Source organism: Tiliqua scincoides, chromosome 4, assembly GCF_035046505.1.
Source record: "Tiliqua scincoides isolate rTilSci1 chromosome 4, rTilSci1.hap2, whole genome shotgun sequence".
Classification (NCBI taxonomy): Eukaryota; Metazoa; Chordata; class Lepidosauria; order Squamata; family Scincidae; genus Tiliqua; species Tiliqua scincoides.
Genome location: NC_089824.1, coordinates 112,542,423 through 112,562,012, shown reverse-complemented (window position 1 = coordinate 112,562,012; position 19,590 = coordinate 112,542,423). Strand labels below are relative to the sequence as shown.

General features: G+C 47.4%; 1 protein-coding gene across 1 annotated transcript in view; it reads left to right on the top strand.

The window, feature by feature from the left end:
* ASTN1 (astrotactin 1) overlaps positions 1-19,590 on the top strand; it is a 319,088-nt gene that overhangs the window by 255,402 nt on the left and 44,096 nt on the right. Inside the window, exons 15-16 of the mRNA XM_066624531.1 lie at positions 81-185; positions 3,934-4,122. Coding sequence (XP_066480628.1) covers positions 81-185; positions 3,934-4,122 — 294 coding nt within the window. The remainder of the gene's footprint in view (positions 1-80; positions 186-3,933; positions 4,123-19,590) is intronic.

Sequence of the window (19,590 nt, the reverse complement as noted above, 5' to 3'; positions counted from 1 at the left end):
TACATCCTCTGAGACAATGTTTTTGCAAGAGATGGGTGAATTATGCCTAACAAATGTCTTACCTGTCCTTTCTGGCACAGGGATGGTGAACTTCAGTGAGGTGTCTGGCTATCCTCTACTCCAGCACTGGAAGGTGCGCTCTGTCATGTACCATGTCAGACTCAACCAGCTGACTATCTCACAGTGTAAGTTATGCCTAGTGGTGGGGGTAGGGTGGATTTATGATTGCCAAGTCACACTTTGAGAACACAGCTGCAAAAATCAATACCAGGTACAACATACTCCAGAAATTAACAGGAACAGGATGGGGAGCTTCAGCCACTACTCTCAGAACATCAGGATTGATCTACTCCTAATAGAATACTGCAGCAGCAGAATACTGTGCTCCAGTATGGCTTAACAGCTGTCATACTAGCAAGATTGATGCCAGATTAAATGAAACCATGGACCAGTATACAACCTTATTTTGCAGCCAGACACAATGTGGTATATGGATTGCGGGAAAACCCGCAATCACACTGTGGGTTAGATACTAGATACATCATAAGTTGCTGTATAAGACCCACTCCTATCTATTGGCTCCCTGTTTTGAGCCACATAGCACCACCAGCCCTATGGAGACAAGAAGCTTTAGTGAAAAAATATAGAAAAATCACCAGCAACCCACTTTTACCAGTGCATGCTGATCTTCCTCATCTATCAATCAGTAGGCTTAAATCTAGGATAACTTCTCTGGCACTGGCAATCTACACAACAATTTTAACATCAATGCACAATGGAAAGCTAAATGGGCAGTCGAGCGCCCAGAAACGGGTAAATATATAGACTTAATGTGCCCGTTTTTGACTTACCTCGCCAGTACTGCAAAACTTTGAACAGGATCCGTACCCTACATGGTGTTAGTCAGGACTCAGTGTTTAAATGGGGGCTAGTATCATCTACCCCACACTGTGATTGTGGGTTTTCCCACCAAACCATATACCACATTGTGTCTAGCTGCAAAATAAGGGCGTATACTGGCCCATGGTCTGACTTTTTCATTGAAGGTAACTCTGTGCTTGAATGGCTGGATGAACTGGACATTGACATTTGATCTAGTCTAATTGATATATAAGTCCATGTATTATATGCCATATGCTAAATAAATAAATAAATGCCATATCTCCTGAGACCAAGTCCCCAAGACTTGGGAAAGAGCCTGGGAAAGTTTCAACTGAATGAACATAACAGTCAGTGCCCTTAGGGGTATTGAGTCATAGAATTTGATCTAGAATTTCAGAGTTTTAGCTTGCATCTCCAGGAAAAGGAATTACTGTAGATACTCGTCTATAAGGCGATAAATTTGTGCCCCAAACTCACGGGAGAATCGCCCCCTCGCCTTATCTCCACAGTCGCCCAGTGGATGGAAGGGGCGAGGGGGCCTTTTGCATGGTGGGGGGGGACTTGGTAGGAGGATGGGCAGCTGCACCTCCCCCCAGCCTGCACCCTGCAGGTCGCGCCTGGAGCCTTGGAGGAGGCAGGGCAGGGGGGTCAGCCTGCCTGCTGGCGTTCCCCCACACCCTCTCAGAGCCCTCCGCGTGCACACCCTGCCACAGTCCTGACGCTGCCGAGGCAGGGAGCAGAGTGGGGGCGTCCTGGCTGCCACCGCCACCGCCAGACCAACGGAGGGCAGTGAGCCTGCGGGGATTGTCCTGTGCTGCTCACTCCCTGCCAGGTGCTCCCTCGTACCTCCCTCCCTACTGGACGCAACTGCGCGCTTGAGAGTGGGCAGCGCAGCTCATTCTCCAAGTGCTCACTGCTCTCCATTGGTCGTGTGGCAGTGGCAGTAGCCAGGACACGCCCGCTCCGCTCCCTGCCACTGCAGGCAGTGGGACTGTGGCGGGGAGTGCAGATGAAGGGCACGGAGGACTGTGAGAAGCAAGCATCAGCTTGTAGGCTGCTCCCACATGCCCTGCACCCTCTGGGGCTCTTCCGAGGCTCCAGGCACAACCGGCCAGGTGCAGGCTGGGGGGAGGCGCAGCTGCCCATCCTCCTACCAAGTTCCCCCCCCCACCTGAGTGCAAATGACCCCCTCCATCTGCCTGGGTGACTGCCCCGCATTCCCTGGCTCCTCCGGCTCCAGGAACGATGAGGGGAGTGGCTGGGTGCAGGCTGACAGGAGGTGCAGCTGCCAGGAACTCCACCTGAGGCTTGGAGGTGCTGCTGACCTTCCTCCACAGAGGGTCTACTTCCAAGTAAATCAGGTACAACTGTGTGCAGCTGTACTTGCTCAGTCACTCCTTATTGCTTGTCTCTCTACTGCGAACTGAATTGCACACTCCCAGTTATGTGTTCTATGTTGTGTGCTCTACGTAGAACCTTTGGCTTAAGGCACTAGGCACTTTAAAGGAGGATTGGATTAATGGTATGCTGTTTCCAGTGTACTTGGAGCCCAATCCTAGGCTTGTCTACTTAGATGTAAGTCCCATTAAAGTCAATAGGGCTTACTCCCAGGAAAGTGTGGATGGGATTGTGACCTTACTCTGATAGTGTTTACAAATGGTTGTTAAGAATACAGTTTTAAAAATTAGTGAATAAAAATATATCTTATGGTCTATGAGATAGATAATAGTTTTTAATAAATTAGAGCAGTGGTTCTAGATCCACTTTTTAGAATGAAAATCTGTCAGGACATCATCAAGCAGGAAAATTTTTCACAATCCAAGGCTGTCATCCTACCCACACTTACCCAGGAGTAAGTCCCATTGACTATCATTGTTAAAAGAGTATACATAGTAGCTTGTTAAAAGTACAGGCCTGTAACATTCCCCCAAATGCAGTCCCATCCCATGGGAGCATCAAGTCTGATATAGTAAAATAAAATATTGAAATGAATGGGGACCCACCTGAGATTGGATCGTGACCCACCTAGTGGGTGCCCGATCCACAGTTTGAGAAACACTGAATTAGAGACTATTTTTAACACTGTTTTTGCTATACTATGTATACATATATACATGTATACTATGTATACATAGTATAGCAAAAACAGTATTAATATAGTGTATGTATGTAGTGTAGATAATAGTGTAGATGTATATATACTATGTATGTATACTGTGTTTTAAATACAATGTTTTTAATAAATGAGTGACTGTACAGTTCTTAGGTAACAATTACTGGTAGGTTATTTTTCAGGATCTGGCTCCGGTAAAATCAGACAAAATTAGTCAGACTCAGACCCCCCCCCCCAAGTTTAACCCCTGACTTATCTGAGGGTCGTAGAAAATCCCATGATTTTTTTAATCAAAGCCTACTCTTGACTTATCTGTGGGATCGACTTATAGGCAAGTGTCTGCAGTAAATTGCTGGACAAAGAGCTCAAAACTACAGGGCATGCTGTTTTTCACAAGTTGCTTTTCCAGCCTTCTTTCTCTGTTTGTATTTCTCCAGCACATTCCTCCACTCTTTCCTCAGCATTTCCCCAGCACATTCCTTCACTCTTAGTGTCTTTCTCTTTTTAGAAATGTGGTGGAGAGGCAGACACCAAAACAGCTATATGTTGAAAAGGTGTAAGAAAGAGGGCACTGGAGACCTGTTAGGAGTGCTGCCTCTGCTTAAGTAGGCACTCCCTTTGAATGAAGAATAAGGAAAGAATTCAAAGCAGGGTTACTGGACTTGAATTGTTGCAAGCAGAACTGAGGCAGGCACAGCCCACCTTGACTAATCCCAGCCACTTCAACTGTGTTCATACCACCAAGTGTTCCATCAGCTGCTACCCTACAGGTGAAGGCTGTTACTTTTGTGCTTTGTTTGTGGGCCCTTTCTGGAAACGCAGTGCTGGATTGCATTGTCCCTGACCTGATTCAATAAGATACACTTTAAGGCCAGCTTTCTGCTGCATGCTCCTGTTTGTTCTTAAACCCCTTCCTGTTGTGTCTTTGTTCATTGCAGCTTTCGGCAATGCCCTCCATTCCCTGGATGGAGCCACATCCCGAGGAGATTTTGTGGCTCTGCTGGAACAGTTTGGCAACCATTATATCCAGGAAGCTATCTATGGTTTTGAGGAATCCTGTTCCATCTGGTATCCCAACAAGCAGGTCCAAAGGCAGCTCTGGCTGGAATATGAAGATATCAGCAAAGGTAGAGAGTCACAGCTGGCTGAAAAAGTATTCTGGATTTCATAGCCAGAGCTATTTGGAACTTTCAGTTGCAGATAGCTAGTATCATTTGCTTTGCATGTCAGTGTCATATTACAATTAGAGAGACTTTAAAATACTGTAAAAGAGCTTGAGGCCCTGTGCTTATCCAGTATTAGGGATCAGGACCAGGTTGCAAGATCATCTGTGCCTTCCCTGTCCATCTTTCTTTAGCAAATTTCCTATTCCTACCCCTCTTCTACTGGGCAATGCACGAGACTGTCAGTGACCTAAGTTAAAAGAAGCCTACAGACATTCCAAAGTTCACTGTAAGAATCTGGTTTTCATCAATGTGACCAGTCTGGTGACAGTGCTACATAGGACTTGATCTGGCATTGTAGCTAAAGAGACATTATTATTATTTTTATTAATTTATACCCCGCCTTTTTGCCCAACGGGCACACAAGGCGGCTCACAACACTTTAAAAATACAACATTAAAAACAATCATTAAAAACAATTTACAATAATTAAAAAATCTAAAAACAAACAAACAAAAAACCCTGTGGATTTTCATATAAAAGCAAGAACGCCAGCCAGCCTGTCAACAATTAAAAGCTTTTTGAAATAAAAAGGTCTTCAGTCCACGCTGAAACGTTAGTAACGAGGGAGCAGTTCTCAGTTCTAAGGGGAGGGTATTTCACAGTTCGGGGGCCACCACCAAGAAGGCCCTCTTCCTGGCCGCCATCCCTCTCACATCTCTTAGTGGCGGCACAGTCAAAAGGACCCCCCCCCAGATGATCTAAGAGCACGGGCAGGACTGTAGGGAAGGAGGCGGTCCCTCAAATACCCCGGCCCTGAGCTGTAAAGGGCTTTAAAAGTCAAAACTAGCACCTTGAATTGGGCCCGGAACAGAACCGGCAGCCAGTGTAGCCGCCGGAGCAATGGCTCGAGCGCATTGCAATAATCTAATCTAGATGTCACTAGGGCATGGGTTACTGTGGCCAGGTCCGCGCAGCTCAGGTACGGTCGCAGCTGGCGAATCAGCCAAAGCTGAGCAAAGGCTCCCCTGGCCACCGCCTGGAGCAAGGACAAATCAATGTAAGATATTACACATAGCAGTGGTGGAGGGTGGGTAGGAACCCAAATATAAAATCTGGCTATAACTAGCTAGGCAGTAGTGATGCCAAGAAGGATCTAAGGGTTATAGTGGCTAACAAACTGAGCATGATTCAAAAATATGATACTGTGGCAATGTGGCAGTTTAAATTTATTAACATCATCTGTCTTAGACTCAGAAAGTACAGAATATAGCTGCAGTCCTTAGCACTGCCAAAGTTTTATTTGATAGATCAATTTCAGCTCTGGGCATCAGATGTAGAACTAGGATAGAGTGCTAAGGGACTAACTATGAGGTCAAATCCAATAGTCGGGGTGGGGGGCCGGACAGCAACATTCCAGGGGCTTTGATCAGGAGAATTTATTGGGGGAAGCAAAATTTCTCCTGCCTGAGACCTTTGTGGCAACATGGCTTAAGGTTTGGGAATAATTATGCCCCTTCTTACCTGATAGCAGCTCATTCTCCAGTGGTGCCATGGCAGGGTCAGTCTTATGAATGGGAAGCTCCTCCTCTCAGGCAAGCAGGTCAGTTGCACAGAGCCTTCCTAAGGGGGGAGGGGCTCCCATGATTCCCCAGACTGGCCTTGCTTCTGAAAGCAGAGATTGGAGTCTTCTCTGGCTCCTAGAGCCACCTTCACTTTTTCAATATTTTTCAGGAGTTTTTTTTTTCCTCCCCCCCCCCCCCTAAGTTCTTCAAACTGTGCCTGGTCCTTTAATTGACAGCCAGGAGGCTGAAGGACCTCTGCGGCTCTCCGCAGCATGGCGACCACAACAGAGGCCTAGTTAGGACTAGTTAGGCCTTTATAGGCCTAGTTTTTTTCTGTCTCCTGTGCACCTGGTTGCCATTTTCTTTAGGCACAAAGTGCCTGGTTCAGTCAGGGCCATGCTTGACTGAGGTGCCCACTAGGAGACCACTGCTTCCTACCTCCCCCTACATCGCTCTGGGAGATGGAAAGCAGTTTCTGTGGAGCCCTTGTCAGCATTGCAGCCTAGCCTTGTCACCTTTCCCCCAAGGTGGGCTCAGGAGCAGGCTAGAGTGTTCAGGCCCATGCAGGGTTACTTCTCCATAGGTTTGGAGACCTGGGGCAGCCAGATCCTGCGTCTGGACCCTGTGCTGTGTCCCTTTGCCTGCCGCTGTTTTGTCCTGCCTGCCAGAAGGCTGCTGTTCCTCACCTCCCCTGAGTCCTCAGCTGTGAGAGGGAACAGTTCTACAGTGACCTTTGGAAGTTCTGTAGCCTGGTCTTGTGATTCCTGGTTTTTTTTCTGTCTCCTGTGCACCTGGTTGTCATTTTCTTTAGGCACGAAGCACCAGGGAAAGAAACCAAGCCTATGTGTGACCGTACGCACTAGCCAGATCTAGAGCACATCCTGAGGTGGCCTTAAGTCCCTTGCGCCGGCCCAGAAGGGTCACAAACGTGATGTAAAGCACATTTGTGCTTCCTCATGAGTTGGCTGTACATCCTCATTCCTCATTCCTCATGAGTTGGCGTAGGGTACATCCAGCCATCCTGAATCCAGCCTCTGCGCCGACTCTGCTGGAGAGCCTTGCAGCAGCTGAGCTTGGCTGACACAAGGCTCTGGGATGGGCGGGGAGGAGGTGGGAGGGAGACATTCTGGAGTGGGGGAGGGTGGGCAGAGGGCAGGGCAGGGAGCGGAAGGTGGGGCTGGAACCTGGCTCTTATGCTGGATCCCCAACCCCTGTTCCCAAGCAGCGTGGAGCGGCTTCAAGCTGCTCCACTGTCCTTGGACTTATGCCACCTCAGGAGGTGGTGCAAGTCTGAGGAGTTCCATTAGGGCTGCACTGGCTTACCCAGGGGTAAGGGGAAGCGTTTCCTCTTACCTCTGACTGAGCCACATTGGGCCCTATTTTGTGCTGGATACAGCACAGGCAGTGGCGTCACTAGGGTCCGCGTCACCCAGTGCGGGAGGCCAGTGTGTCACCCCATGCAGACCATCACCCCGTCCCCACTGGTTTTTTGGCAGTACCTTTTGATAGACTAAAGATATTTCAATGCGGTTTGTTTCATTGCATTCTGCATGAAATTACACATTGATTGTATATAACATGATGGTATTATTCCTCTAAACTGTGATTTTAGTGATTTTGGTCACTAGTGGTGTCACCCCCCCCCCCCCGGTATCAACTTACTAACACCTTATTGCAGCAGTTCTCAAACTTTTAGCACTGGGACCCACTTTTTAGAATGACAATCTATCCAGGACCCATAGGGAGTGATGTCATGGCCAGAAGTGACATCATAAAGCAAATTAAAATAATTATAATTAAATTAAAGCAAATAATTAAAAAGGGGAAGCTAGCCTTGTTCCACCAAGTGAATTTTCTCTGTAACCTGCCAGCAATTACATCCCCTGCTCCCCCCCCAAAAGAAATCAGTAAGATTTTCAGCCCTACCCAGTACCCAGTTCAAATTAAATTCTTATATTTCAAGCATATCACTATCAGGATCTACCTGGCTTTACAAGTCTAAAATAGAAAACATTCACCTTACCCTGTTAAGCCTCTGTTTCATTCTTTTTATATGGGGGGACTGCCTTCTGGAGCATTTGTTGAGCTCCAGTTCCATCAGATCAGGACCATTCTGGTGGCTTCACATTTACCTTTGCCTGACCTGCCCAGGAGCCAAGGTATGTTTGCTTGCTCGTGAGTAAACGTGACCCTGTGGCTTAGGGCACAATCCTAACCTGTGCTGGAATAGGCAAGCCAGGAGGCTTGTGTTGTATCCAGCGCAGAATTGTGGCCATAAGCGGCTCAGCCAGAGGTAAGAGGAAACTTTTCCCCTTACCACTGGGTAAGGGCTGCTGGCCACAATGTGTCTCCTCGGACTTGCGCCACCTTTGGAGGTGGCGCAAGTCCGAGGAGAGCGGAGCTGCTTGAAGCCGCTCTGTTCTCCCCAGAAATGGGGGTTGGGATCCGGCATAACTGCCAGATCCCAGCCCCGCCTCCTGCTCCCCACCCGCCTACCCACCCCTAGGGCCGCCCATCGCCCGCCCTCCCCCCACCTAGGAATGCCTCCCTCCCTCTTCCTCCTCCCCACTCCTGGTGGGCTGACATAAGCGGCTGAGGGGAAGCCGGCGCGGAGGCTTATGTCAGCCTCCACAGACCGACACTTCTCAGAGCGCCGGTCTGGCTTCCCCTCGAGGAGGCGCAAACGTGCTGTATGGCATGTTTGCGACCCTCCTAGGCCAGCCCAAGGGGCTTGGGCCAGCATAGGGCACAGTTTGAATTGCACCCTTAGTTTCACTTTCCAGAGGGTTCAATACATTTCCCAGCTTGGAGGGAGGGACCTCCTTCTCGGGTATTTTTGGGGGGCTACATTCATTGGACCAGGACCATTCTGATGTCATTGGATTCCTCTAAGCCTGCCCTTTCTGACAGACTAAGGCAAGTTCACCTACTCATGAGTAAACATGTGCTATAGCTCAGTTTCACTTTCCATAGGGCTCCATGCATTTTTCATTTTCCAATTTTTTGACAATAACTTTTGATAGAAAGGAGATATTTCAGTCCAGTTTTTCATTTCATTCAGCTGGAAATTCTGTATCCAACGGTATATAACATGACAGTATCATTCTTAACCACCGCGATTTTAGCACGTCACCACCCCAGTGCGTGTCACCCCCCCTCGCTTGTCACCTGGTGCGACCCGCACCACCCGCACTCCCCTAGCAATACCACTGAGCACAGGCCTCCTGGCCTGCCTATTTCAGTGCAAAATAGGATTGCGCTGCATCTGCACGCCATTGAGCCGTAAGTCTTAGAATGAGAACTCAGTGCTGCAGCTCTAACTTCTTTCTCTGGAAAGTTTCTTTTTCGCAGGGTCTACTGAGGCCAGCCGAGATACCCTTTTTCTGAAACCCATCCTAAAATTATAAAGACGGAAGGGTCCTTCTCATTTCAGGGCAAGAGAGACACCAAACTCAAAAGTTTTAATCTCTTCCTAAGGAAATCTTAAAAAACTCAAGGTACTATCACTGGATGCATCTATTGCAGGACTGTCTGCTGTGATCCTTTCGGACAGGAAAAGTGGCTCTTGCAACCCTTGCAAGAAGTCCATTGAGGTGTAGCTGAGGAAAGCTTTTGAGGCTAATTCGTTAGCTCTCAGAGCCTCAGTAGCCAATTCAATTTTCTCACCTATTTCTGGGTAGAGGAATTGGTTAAAGAAACTCCACCTTATCCAAACCAATCAAAGACACAGGAGGTATTTCTGTCAATTGCTTTCTCAGCTGTTTGCTGGATATTCTCCTGTTCAATCATAGAATCAAAAAGTTGGAAGGGGTCTAATAGGTCATCTACTCCAACCACCACCTTAGGCAGGAAATCCTCTTAGAGCATCTCCAACAGGCTTGTTGAGCCTCTGCTGTTGTAGAGCTATCACCTCCTGTGTTGTGGCCAGAAGAAATCTGGGGCTACACATTCTCAAAGTAGATTACTGGGGACTCCAGATATGCGTTATTTGGACGAGCATTATTGGGAGAGGGAGTGGCACAACCTGGACATGCACAGGTTAGGGAACTTTTACCTGTCTTGCACTTCCTCTTTTTGCCATACTGAGGCCTTGTTTGTGTCCTATCGATCTCCTAATCAGGGCCACAAAGTTTCACCCTCTACCAGTTCTAAGTGGATTCATGAAACCATTGGTGAGGCTTACAAGACACGAGGTGCCTCTCCCCCACAAGGGGTTGTTGCCCACTCTCTTAGAGGAGCCACTACCACTGCAGTGTTCCATGCCTTCAGTTCCTTAGAGTCTGTATGCAGGGCAGACACTTGGAGCTTGCCTCACACTTTCATTAAACACTGCAATGAAAATCAATTCCTACACTTCGCTAGACACCGCTTTTGCCAGGCGTGTATTGCAGAGCGTGGTTGCTAGTAACTCAGGTGTTTCCTGCCCTTCAGATTGTATGGCTTGGGCATTTCCCATTTGTAAAACTGACTCTGCCATGGAGAACAGGAGGGTTTAAGCCTACCTGTGAACTCCCCTTCTCAGTGGTGCCATGGCAGGATCAGTCTGCCCACCCGCAGTCATCCAAGTCACTGCAAAAAAAAAAATAAATCACTAGGGTGACCTCTTATCCTTAAGGGCGAGAGAGTAGAAAATCTCTCAGTGGCCCTGTCCTTCCCTCAGTGAGCCCTGCTCACTCTAGGCCTAAGTTGTTTTTTAGTGCCAACAGGTGATATCTGCGTGTTGAGGTGGATGGATGTCTCCAGTTTCAGTGTGGACATTCAAGGGGACTGCTCATCATGTACTACACATTACAGTGGAGAGGGGCTTTTCGAGGCTTTTCCACAGTCTGGGGAATCATGGGAGCCCCTCCCCCCTCAGGAAGACTCTGAGAAGGAGCTTCCCATTTGTAAGACTGACCTTGCCATGGCACCACTGAGAAGGAGAGTTCACAGTAGTCTTAAACCCCCCCTTTCCCCCTCAATCCATGCGAGTAAACGGAGAGAAAATCCCTTCTCTTCCTGTCATTTGCCTGTATAAAACAGTGAAAAGATGCTGCAATTAGGTAAATCCTTAAGATGGAAAAATAACCATCATTCCTCCTCCTCCTCCTCCCTCCCTCTCTCAAAACAAAATGCAGGGTCTGTATGATAATATAATTCATCTTTTCTCTCAAGTAGCAGTCAGCTGGCCAGGAAAACAGAAAAAATAGGAATCAGCAATAATATATTGCTAGTTATTAAAATAATGTTAAAATTGCAAACTGTTTCTCTTTTGAATGGAATTATTATGCATGTTATGAAAATATTCCTTGGGTTTATTCCTTCTTCTGTTTCAGTCATCATCACCACCACCTCCTCCTCCACTGCTGCCGCTGCCAAAAGGAAAGCTAGAGACCAGCCTTATTAATTATTTATTTATTAAATATCCCACTCTCTTCTAAGATGCAGTGGACCCCTACAGGGCTAGGGCTGCTTATTTTCAGCATGTGCAGAAGAACCATGTATCTCACCCTGAGTTCTTGGGAGGAAGATTGGGATAGAAATGTGACCAATACTAAAGTAAATCTTTCCATTCTGATTTTGACCCAGTTTCTGCACCTGCAGATACATGAATTATTTCAGCCTTATAATGCTTGCTGCCCCTTGGGGCTCTGCATAGACTCTCCATTCCTGGCTACCTTCAAGGAAAGACTTGTCTCAATCTGCCAGGGGTATTGGACATCCTGAATTTAGAGTAGATTCTGTTCCACCTCAATCATGATTCTGTGATCAAAGCACACATTATTCTGCAGACTCATGTAGCAATAGCTCTGTTGCCAAGCAGCTTTTGGAGGGGTTGCAGCAGAGAAAGAGTGAGGGAAGGAGTTAACTCTTCCACTGCCAGAAGCCTTCTCCTGACTCCCCCCTGTTACCAAATGAGCTAGGTTTAGTTGTTTATGGGAATTAGTATACCTGCTCTATTGGAACACTGGGACCTTAGACTGGATGTGAACCAGCATTCTGCAGAAATTCCTTTTAAAGAAGAGACTGAGAGAAATATTCCAATAAATGATTACAGCTTTATTAAAAGGGACACAAAATAGATATCAAAAAGAGACAGTACAGGACTATTGTAGCACCCTAACCAGAGTGTCCTATAGTGGTGAGTGCAGTTTTGTGAGAGTGTATTTGGTGCATCCGAAGAAATCAGAAAGAGAATGGTAGGGAAGGATTTCAGGAATCCCTGCTCTGGCAACCCCAACTGCTAGCTGAAGATGGGGAGAGAAGGGAACAAAGGGGGTGAGGGAAGAGAAAGAGTTCAAAGCGCAAGGCATAGCTACCTGTCTGGATGTCTGGTCTGGGAGCACCGTCTGCTTGGACACCCTGGAGAGTGACCCCGTGTTAGGGCACTCAGGAGAGTGACTCTGTGTTTGGGCAGTCAGGAGAGTAACCATTTGCTAGTCAAACCTCCTTAGTATTTAAGGATATTGAAGAGTTGCTTACGTCTAAGCAGAATGTTTGGGAGATAAATGTGTAACTTAGGGTATTTGCTTTTACTGTATCAATAGGTAACTAGGGTATGAATGAGGGGAATTCCTCTTAATCAACCAGGATGCAGGTAAACAGGGCTAGCAGGGTCAGCAAAAATGCAGATTAGCTCTTTGGTGCCAGAGGATGTCTGGAAACTTTAAGTGAGGTTTACCTAAGTTAATGCAAAATACAGGTATACTGCAATGTTTTGGTACAAAATACAGAAGTTACTGGAATTGCATTCAGGAAAGCAAACACAAACTGTAGATACAATGGAAAACTGTCTGACAGGATTACTGAGTTTAGAGATACAACATAGGATTATCAATCTCCTTCCAGGATGTGTGATTGTGAGGGCAGAAGAGGGAATACAAACAAACAACCAAGAGTCTGAGCTTGACCAAACTGGAAATGAGGCCTGTAGCCAGTGTTTTCTGGGAGAATAGTTCATTTTGCATGCTGGCATCCATATATGAAGACCTGTTCTTGATATCAAAATAGCATAATCAGAAATACAATAAAATGGGGGAATTTTCCCGTAACACCCCCCCCCCGCTGCAGTGCATTTGCATTTTGTCATTGTTTGTTTGCTTGCTTGTTTGTTTATTCTATTTTATGTCCTATCTTTGAGTCACAGGCATATCAAATTGGCTCCCCTATCAGTATTTTGGACCCATGCATACCTTGCAAACTTGGTTGCAGGAGTTAAAGGAGCTGGGAGGAACATGTCAGAGATAGGGGAATAATTAAGCTACCAATTTTCAACCTTTTTCATCTTACAGCATACTGACAAGGCACTAAAATTGTCAAGTTTTTGGGCAGTTGACAAGTCACACTGCACTGCCAGGAAGGGCTTACATCTCCCAATAGCCCTGCTAATAAATCACCCTTCCCCAAACTTCTTCAGCACAGTTGCAGATCAAGGCACACCATTGTGCCACAGCACAGGGGTTGAAAACTGCTGCATTAAGTACTACCATGCTGAGGGCATGTGGGAACAGAGAAGAGGCCATTGGGTTAACATGGGGATCCAGCTGGAGTGTAATGTATATATTCTCCCTCAGTTGTATACACATCCTCACTTTACTTCTGCATTAACTTTGGTGCACTTAAATTCATCTTTCAAAGGCTCCCCAACACCTCTTTGTTGCAAGCCCTGCCCCCGCTGCTGAGCATCAGGCATTTTCCAAAATGCAGCATTTTCTCCTTTTTCATGTTTCAGGCAACACCATTCATAACCTCTCTATTCCTTTAGATCTTACGCTTACTCTTTTCTTCTCCCCACGTTTCTCATTTCAGCTTCTCTTCAGTCCTGTCACCTGCCACGTTCTCTGCTTCATTTTCTTTCTTTTTCCCCTTGGTGCACGTCAAAAGCTTCATATCGATTGAAAAATTGCAAGAGACAAACCATTCACTGTCACTGCTGCTTTTCCCCCTGAGCCTGCTAAATAGTAATTCAAAGCAATCCCAAAGTGGTCTATTTCCAGCATGGTAGGAGGCTAAGAAATGTCCTGTATCTCTCCTTTCCTTTCACCCCCCCCACCTCCATTTAACAGTGTTGTTTTCTTTGTGGACTTTTTTTTAGAAAAAGGTTCTAGTATCAGTCTATTGTCTACAATACACTTACAGCGCAAGATGTGGGGCCCGAAGTGGCTCATTCGGAGGTAAGGGGAAACTGGGTAAGCCACTGCAGCCCCAATTGGTCTCCTTGGACTTGCACCACCTCTGGAAGTGGCATAAGTCAGAGGAGAGCGGAGCAACTTGCAGCCATTCTGCACTGCTTGAGAATGGGGGCTAGAATCCGGCATATCTGCCTCTCCACCTGATATCCCAGCCCTGATATCTGATATCCCAGCCCTGCCTCCCCGCCCCCAGGACCGCCCTCCCTCACCCTCCCCTGCCCCATAACGCCTCCCCCCTGCATCCTCCCCACTCACCCCAGAGCCTTGCGTCGGCTGAGCTCGACCAACGCAAGTCTCCCTGTCAGAGTCTGCGTGGAGGCTGCATTCATCGTGTGTCCCTGCGCTGGCCCAGTCAACTAGAGGAGGTGCAAACGTGCTTTATGGCATGTTTGCAACCCTCCTGGGCCAGTGCAAGGGACTTGTGCCGGCCCAAGGGTGACCTAGGATTGTGCCCTTAGACATGGATAGCCGGAAGGAAATTGGTCTTATTTACTAAGGCACAAAGATTTGACCCCCAATCCTCAAAATAAGACTTGGTTTCACAAACTTTTGCTCTCTGAGGCAGCTTTCAAGATTTACTGAGTGAAGTGGCGCAGTCGGTGCTGTTTAACTGCCTCAGGTTTCCTATAACTTCAGGCTTTTGGCTCCGTGTTTGGAGGAACGGAATCTGACAGCCTCCTTTTCTGCTGCAAGTATCCTAGAGCAGTGGGGCAACTTGCTGCTTGCTGTCACTTCGCGCTACTCCCTGAACCAGCATGTGGGTCACAGCTGCTCTGCCTCTCCCCCTTGTCCTTGTGCAACATAGCTGTACCTCTGCAGGGTGTTAAAGGCAGTGGTTAAGAGACAGGAGTTGGCTTTGTCTCTTGGTTCTGTACAGTTTGAGGGAGCTGGGCCATCCTTGGGCAAACTACTTCAGGCTCAGTTCCACTCCTATATTATATATTTTTTATATCCTGCTTTTCTTTTCAAAAGAAAACACAAAGTGTTTTCTGAAAAACTAACAAAAGGATTTGATAGCAATAATAAAAAAATCAATATAATAGCAAAAATGAGTAGCAATCAATCTCAAAAATATAAGAGCAGTTCTTTAATATAATAGAAATAGCAGTAACAAAGAAATAGCAAATATATAGATATACACACAGTGGCACCATAGATCAAAATAATTTATCAGCAGGAACCAGCAGCAAATTAAGCAACTGTCAACCATCATAACCACCCAAATTACTCCGATATTCTCCATGCTGCCCTCTTACCACAACCTGAGTAAAGCCCTCAACACCAACACTAGTTTGTACATCACAATGAGCCCACTCTGGCTTTGAAAGAAAGATATTATGGGGTGCTCAAGCACGCTCACAATACTTCTGGACTGGGGGGCAGGCAAAACCATCTTGATCACTAGCAACTTCAGTCCCTTCCTCCCCCACAGCTGTTTAGTTAGTTAGATTGCTTGAATGGGATGCACAGCATTTCCAAAAAGTATTTCATTATCAGTGAGATAGCTTCAGACTAGTTTTAGCTTATATGAGGTTCCTTGCATCCAGTCTGATCTCTCATCATCAGCCAGCCTAGTAGGTAACAATATGCTACTTCTTTTAGAGATTGCATTAGGCAGCCAAAGTTTTAACAAGGCTGAAGGAAGGAAGGAAGGAAGATTAGCATTTACCAGTCAGTGGTTATGTGGCTCTTCAATAAATGAAACTGTTGTATTCTGGCAACTGTACTGTTTTGCCAATGTCTTACTGCTTCCTGTCAGTTGCAGTGTGATAGTGGGTGACTTGCAGGAAGGGGGAGTATCCCAGATCTCTGCCCCACTCCTCCATTAGCCTCTGCTGTGGTGGACAAGCTGGTGCCGTGCATGACCACTGTCATTCTAGTATTCATATTATGCCTCCTATCTGTGGCAGTGTAGTAGTTGTCCCTGCCTCCCTCCCTGACCTCATTCACTGCACTCATTCACTGCATACTTTTACTGTAGTCTCTTCCTGGACCCTCTCCCCACGTAGTGAGCATCTGTCCAACCTTGCTGTCACCATGTGGACCTGGTTCACCGTGCTCAGGTCTGCATGATCCAAGTGTTTTGTTGCAAGCTGGGTCCCGGTTGAACCCGAAGGCACAGTTGAACATAAGAACATAAGAACAGCCCCACTGGATCAGGCCATAGGCCCATCTAGTCCAGCTTCCTGCATCCCACAGCGGCCCACCAAATGCCCCAGGGAGCACACCAGACAACAAGAGACCTCATCCTGGTGCCCTCCCTTGCATCTGGCACTCTGACATAACCCATCTCCAAAATCAGGAGGTTGCGCATACACATCATGGCGTGTACCCCGTAATGGATTTTTCCTCCAGAAACTTGTTCAATCCCCTTTTAAAGGCGTCCAGGCCAGACGCCATCACCACATCCTGTGGCAAGGATGGCACAGACCAACTACACGCTGAGTAAAGAGATACATTTTCTTTTGTCTGTTCTAACTCCCAACACTCAATTTTAGTGAATGTCCCCTGGTTCTGGTGTTATGTGAGAGTGTAAAGAGCATCTCTCTATCCACTCTATCCATCCCCTGCATAATTTTGTATGTCTCAATCATGTCCTCCCTCAGGCACCTCTTTTCTAGGCTGAAGAGGCCCAAATGCCGTAGCCTTTCCTCATAAGGAAGGTGCCCCAGCCCAGTAATCATCATTTAGTCGCTCTCTTTTGCACCTTTTCCATTGCCACTATATCCTTTTTAAGATGTGGCGACCAGAACTGAACACAATACTCCAGGTGTGCCCTTACCATAGATTTGTACAACAGCATTATAATATTGGCCGTTTTGTTCTCAATACCTTTTCTAATGATCCCAAGCATAGAATTGGCCTTCTTTACTGCTGCCGCACATTGGGTTGACACTTTCATCAACCTGTCCACCACCACCCCAAGATCTCTCTCCTGATCTGTCACAGACAGCTCAGAACCCCTCGGCCTATATCTAAAGTTTTGATTTTTTGCCCCAATGTGCATGACTTTACACTTACTGACATTGAAGCGCATCTGCCATTTTGCTGCCCATTCTGCCAGTCTGGAGAGATCCTTCTGGAGCTCCTCACAATCACTTCTGGTCTTCACCACTCAGAAACGTTTGGGGTCGTCTGCAAACTTTGCAACCTCACTGCTCACCCCTGTCTCCAGGTCATTTATGAAGAGGTTGAAAAGCACCGGTCCCAGGACAGATCCTTGGGGCACACCACTTTTCACCTCTCTCCATTGTGAAAATTGCCCATTGACACCCACTCTCTGTTTCCTGGCCTTCAACCAGTTCTCAATCCATGAGAGGACCTGTCCTCTAATTCCCTGACTGTGTGTCGAACGCCTTCTGAAAGTCCAGATATATAATGTCCACGGGTTCTCCCACATCCACATGCCTGTTGACCTTTTCAAAGAATTCTATAAGGTTCATGAGGCAAGACTTACCCTTACAGAAGCCATGCTGATTCTCCCTCAGCAAGGCGTGTTCATCTATGTGTTTTGAGATCCTATCTTTGATGAGGCATTCCACCATCTTACCCGATATAGATGTTAGGGAAGGAGTTAACCAGCCTATAGTTTCCCGGGTCCCCCCTCTTTCCCTTTTTAAAGATTGGCGTGACATTTGCTATCCTCCAATCTTCTGGCACCATGGCCGTTTTGAGGGACAAGTTGCAAGTCAAGAGATCAGCAACTTCATTCTTCAATTCCTTAATAACTCTTGGGTGGATGCCATCAGGGCCTGATTACTTATTGATCTTTAATTTATCAATGAGGTCTGAAACATCTTCTCTTTTAACCTCTATCTGACTTAATTCCTCGCTCAGGAGGGGCCGTTCGGGCAGCGGTATCTGCCCGAGGTCTTCTACCGTGAAGACAGATGCAAAGAACTCATTTAATTTCTCTGCCATCTCTAAGTCTCCTTTTATCTCCCCTTTCCCTCCCTCACCATCCAGAGGGCCAACCGCTTCTCTGGCGGGTTTCCTGCTTCTAAAATATTTGAAGAAGCTTTTATTATTCCCTTAATGTTGCTGGCCATGCATTCCTCATAGTCTCGCTTGGCCTCCCGTATCACCTTCTTACATTTCTTTTGCCACAGTTTATGTTCCTTTTTATTCTCCTCATTAGGGCAAGACTTCCATTTATGGAAGGAAGCTTCCTTGCCCTTCACAGCCTCTCTAACTTGGCTCATTAGCTATGTGGGCATCCTCCTGGATTTAGTTGAACCCTTCTTTCTTTGCGGTATACACCACTGCTGGGCCTCTATTACAGTTGTTTTAAGCAGCCTCCATGCACTCTGGAGAGATTGGACTCTTTTTACCCTCCCTTTCAACCTCCTTCTAACCAGCCTCCTCATTTGAGGGAAGTCCGCCCGTCGGAAGTCAAGGGTTTTTGTTAGAGATTTGCCTGGTATTCTTCCCCCAATGTGCATGTCAAAACAGATCGCAGCATGATCACTGATCCCCAATGGCTCAGTAACATTTAAAAGTACCCCTAAATAAAACAACAACAACAACAACAAAAAAGCTATGCAGTCAGACAGCCAGCAGCAGGGTGGGGGCTATCCAGTGTTCTGCATTGAGTGCCACATGTATGATTACATGCCTTTGGGGCATAAGTCATGGGTGTGTCCTCGGTGCAAGGAGCTCCAGGGTCTCAGGCAACGTGTCGGCTTCCTTGAAGCCTTGGTGGGTGACCTGGAGAAGCGCAGGCAGGCAGAGAAGGACCGTGGGGAGACTTCCGGGGACGATCAGGCTTCGTCCCATCCTCAGGCGTCCAGCTCCTCAGCTGCCCGGGTGGGAAGTCTCGGGGCTGGAGGACATCATCCTGGAGAGGAGGGAAACAATTCCCTGGGGGAGACCTGTTCTCCAGGGGACGGGCCCATATCCGAACGCACTCAGGGTACTCCTCGGTGGGAGGGGGGTCGGGGGCTTCTTGTAGTGGGGGATTCAATTATTAGAAACATGGAGAGGGAGGTTTGCGACGAATGTGAGGACCGCATGGTGCGAAGGTTGCGGACATCACTTCTCATCTAGACAGGCTGGTAGACAGTACTGGGGGAGAGGTAGCGGTTGTGGTGCATGTCGGCACCAACAACGTGGGCAAGTGTAGCTGGGAGGTCCTGGAGGCCAAATTTAGGCTTTTAGGCAGGAAGCTGAAAGCCAGGACCTCAAAGGTAGTGTTCTCTGAAGTGCTACCTGTTCCACGTGCAGGGCCAGCTAGGCAGGCGGAGATCAGGGGTCTCAATGCGTGGTGTAGGGAGGAGGGGTTTAGATTCGTTAGGCACTGGGGAACGTTTTGGGACAAGCGGGGCCTGTACAAGAGGGACGGGCTCCACTTGAACCAGAATGGAACCAGACTGCTGGCGCATAACATTAAAAAGGTGGCAGAACAGCTTTTAAACTGATCCCTGGGGGAAGGCCGACAGGAGCCGAGGGGCATCCGGTTTGGGACTCCTCATCCCTATGGGATGAGGATGGGGAGGTTAGAGAACAACAAGACAAAGGCAGAGTAGGAGAAGAAATTGGGAAAGGTAGCGTGATGGAATGTGATAGACGGTTTGGCACAATGAGAGGATGCGGGTACAAAGGAGCTAATAAGCAGCCCATCCTGGGGCATTCCGTGTACAAATGCTTTTATGCGAATGCCTGAAGTCTCCGAGCAAAGATGGGAGAACTGGAATATT